The sequence below is a fragment of the Habropoda laboriosa genome, unplaced genomic scaffold, assembly GCF_001263275.1.
Source record: "Habropoda laboriosa isolate 0110345459 unplaced genomic scaffold, ASM126327v1 scaffold38, whole genome shotgun sequence".
In the NCBI taxonomy this organism is placed as follows: Eukaryota; Metazoa; Arthropoda; class Insecta; order Hymenoptera; family Apidae; genus Habropoda; species Habropoda laboriosa.
The window spans coordinates 388,038-391,523 of record NW_017100163.1 but is presented as its reverse complement, the minus strand read 5'-3'; the positions used below and the strand labels follow the sequence as shown (position 1 = coordinate 391,523).

The 3,486-nt window shown below is 32.6% G+C and overlaps 1 protein-coding gene across 1 annotated transcript in view; it reads left to right on the top strand.

Annotated features, from left to right (window-relative positions):
* The window catches only part of LOC108578475 (ATP-dependent RNA helicase WM6), a 5,286-nt gene extending 2,234 nt beyond the window's left edge, over positions 1-3,052 (top strand). The window contains exons 4-10 of the mRNA XM_017941823.1: positions 1-184; positions 301-419; positions 2,023-2,154; positions 2,263-2,409; positions 2,518-2,655; positions 2,730-2,847; positions 3,045-3,052. Coding sequence (XP_017797312.1) covers positions 1-184; positions 301-419; positions 2,023-2,154; positions 2,263-2,409; positions 2,518-2,655; positions 2,730-2,847; positions 3,045-3,052 — 846 coding nt within the window. The remainder of the gene's footprint in view (positions 185-300; positions 420-2,022; positions 2,155-2,262; positions 2,410-2,517; positions 2,656-2,729; positions 2,848-3,044) is intronic.
* The last annotated feature ends 434 nt before the right edge of the window (positions 3,053-3,486 follow it).

Genomic DNA, 3,486 nt, shown 5'->3' with positions numbered 1-3,486 from the left:
GTTGGAGTATTTTTTGGTGGTTTACCAATTCAAAAAGATGAAGAAGTCTTGAAGAACACATGTCCTCATATAGTTGTTGGTACACCAGGTCGTATCCTTGCTCTTGTACGAAATAAAAAATTAAACCTGAAGCACTTAAAACACTTTATACTCGATGAATGTGATAAAATGCTCGAGCTACTAGGTATTTATAAATATATTTGTGTATATATTATATATTGTGGGTGTGGGTGTGGGTGTATATACGTATGTATCTGTAAATTTCTAGATTGTAAATGGTATTTCGAAATTTATTTTTAGACATGCGTAGGGACGTACAGGAAATATTTAGAAGCACTCCACACGGCAAACAAGTCATGATGTTCAGCGCTACATTGTCCAAGGAGATACGTCCTGTCTGCAAAAAATTTATGCAAGATGTAATTAACAAATCTTCCTCTTCACTTCGATCTTCGATTGCTCCTACTTCGTTGGCCCTGTATTCATACCCAGGACAAAGCTCAGACCATACTATAAATATCGTTGACGGCGCACCCGCGGGTTAGGGTAGTTAGACAACACTTTGAAGGAATGACACAGAATTCAATAATGAAAAGCCCCTCGATGTCTTCGGATTTCGATTGAAAATCAAGTCCACAACTTGAACGTAACGAGTTGCTGCTCCAAGGTTTTTCTCCATTTACTGGATGCCCATATCTGCTCATAAAAGGAACGAAATCTCTATTTAAAGTCGTTTCTCGAATTAATCAAGATGACGTTGGCGATACTTTACAAAATTTTATTTAGTTTTGATCTTCGATGTTAAAATCCTCTAATTGTCTGCTGCATATTGAAATTGTTAAAATGTTGTTCGGTATAACGTTATACGAATGTTGAGAAACGTCATGTCTATTGGGATGGGTTGGGTAGAAAAAGAATTTCTACGTTTGTATGGGGAAATGATCGAGTCAAATGCAAGGGAAGGGTAGATTTTTAAATGAGTTACAGCAGCATTAAAAGCAATTTTCGGTTGGGTGGGGGGCTAAGAAGACTTCAAGACAACCTGAAGACAGAAGAGCGCAAGAAAGAAGATGCAAGAGGATATGTGGGAAACTGGGGTTAGCTAGGATGACATATCGCTACAATTACGTGGTGTATATCTAGAATTTATTTGCGTTCGTCTTGTCTGTAATCAAAACAACATATTTTAATATTTTGCGAAAAGGCTAGTGGTGTTGGTCAGTAATCGATTAATACGAGTGAAATTGGACAGCAAAGGAAGTGTTATGCATAGTTTCATAGTGCCTATCTCTACCTGAGATCAAAGCATAAATCAGTTTGTGTATTATGAATCATGAGCTAATTAAGTCGCGATGTTAAAAAATATCCCAGAGGCCGTAAATTTTGTGATATACGAGCATGTACCAACAATAATCGAGGCCAATTCTGGATATATTCGGAATGTACCAGAATTTGGGAGAAGAGATTTAGCATCGAGTGGCCAGCGGATGCGTGACACAGAACATTCATGGGTGCGCCTTCTTAGTTCTGTTGGGGTGACTGCTGAGTTTTCGTTGTTGGCACTACCCAGAGATGGAAGTCGCCGGACCGTATGTAACCAGTATGACTAATCCGATCGACAAATAAGTGCAAAAATGAGAGCTCAAGCGGAAAGTTCTCAAAACCATCTAATACATTTTATTTGTAGTCACTTGACATAAAAATTGTCATTATCAAGGAAGCGGGAGAAATTGGGATATTTACCAAAAAAAATACTCTACATCTTCACATCATTTGTTTCAATTTTTTAATTTGTGTTTGTAACTGTTCATTTCATGCCAAAAAACTTTTGTTTTACTAATTTTTTGCATCTAGTAATCGATTTAATTCATAAATTTTCGTCACACTTCAATTTCAATAGATATTGAAGTTTCGTTTTGATATGTTAGATCTAAAAATCATTACATTGAGTCTAGAAATTATCAAGGTATGAATATTGTTAGGGTAAAATAGATAATCTTGTAAAAAACATTCTTTGCGCAGCCCATGGAAGTCTATGTGGATGATGAAGCGAAGCTCACATTGCATGGTCTACAACAACATTATGTGAAACTTAAAGAAAATGAAAAGAACAAGAAACTATTTGAATTACTTGATGTACTTGAATTCAACCAGGTTTGTCCCACAGAGATAAATTAAATAATATCGCTACTACTTTGTTTAAAATATCCATTATGAATTAAATTACTTCAATTTTTGTTTTTATCTTAAATTATTCTATAGGTTGTTATCTTTGTAAAATCTGTACAAAGGTGTATGGCTTTGGCACAACTTCTAACAGAACAAAACTTCCCTGCCATTGGTATACACAGAGGTATGACTCAAGAAGAACGGTTATCAAGATATCAACAATTTAAAGACTTCCAAAAGGTAAATATTAAATTGCAAATGTAGTTCCATTTGATGTCCACTAATATTTAATATAATTTCAGTATTATTCGTATCGAGATGATTACAAAAAAATACTTATGATTTTAGCGAATTCTTGTAGCTACAAATTTATTTGGACGTGGTATGGATATTGAACGTGTAAACATAGTTTTTAATTACGATATGCCAGAAGATTCAGACACATACCTACATCGAGTAGCCAGAGCCGGTCGTTTTGGTACTAAGGTTAATATTTGCACGATATTTATTAATCAATGTAATGACAAATACTTGTATTAATATTAGTTTAATATTTACAGGGTCTGGCTATAACGTTAGTCAGTGACGAAAGCGACGCTAAGATATTGAATGATGTTCAAGAGCGATTTGATGTTAATATTACAGAATTACCAGACGAAATAGATTTAGCTTCATACAGTAAGTTTACTTTAACATAATTAAGCACATAGATATTAAAGAAAATTAACTATTTATATTTTTATTACAGTTGAAGGGCGATAAATAAAATTCCGTTTCTAATAAATAAACTTCAAATTTCGACTACGTAAGTATAATCAATTATGTTACTTTATTATAACTCTACCTAATATCTGTACAATATTTTTTTGTTACAGGTACATGAGATCCTAAATGCTATACTACATACACTTATCATTGTGTATTCACATTAAACATAAGTCATATTTTGTATCAATTTACAACTTTCTTTCTATTGATCTGACAAATCTTAAGAACAAGTGACGTAATCAAATTATTATAGCTGAACTATTATTCTTTTAGATGCTACAATAAATAATTCACGTTATCACTGTATAATACTATTTAACTTTTATTCCACGTCTAGAAAGTAAGAATTGTGTGTATAAATAGCTTTAAGAGAGTACATATTGTCCTCTGTTTCATGTAAATGAAATAAATATTTCTCTTTTTATAAATAATGTTTCATATTATCCTAATTTAATTATTAGTTATTAAATAATGTACAATAATCAAACTAAAATATATAATCCAATACTTTAATGTTTGTTAAAAAAAAAATTACGTACATTCGCTTTA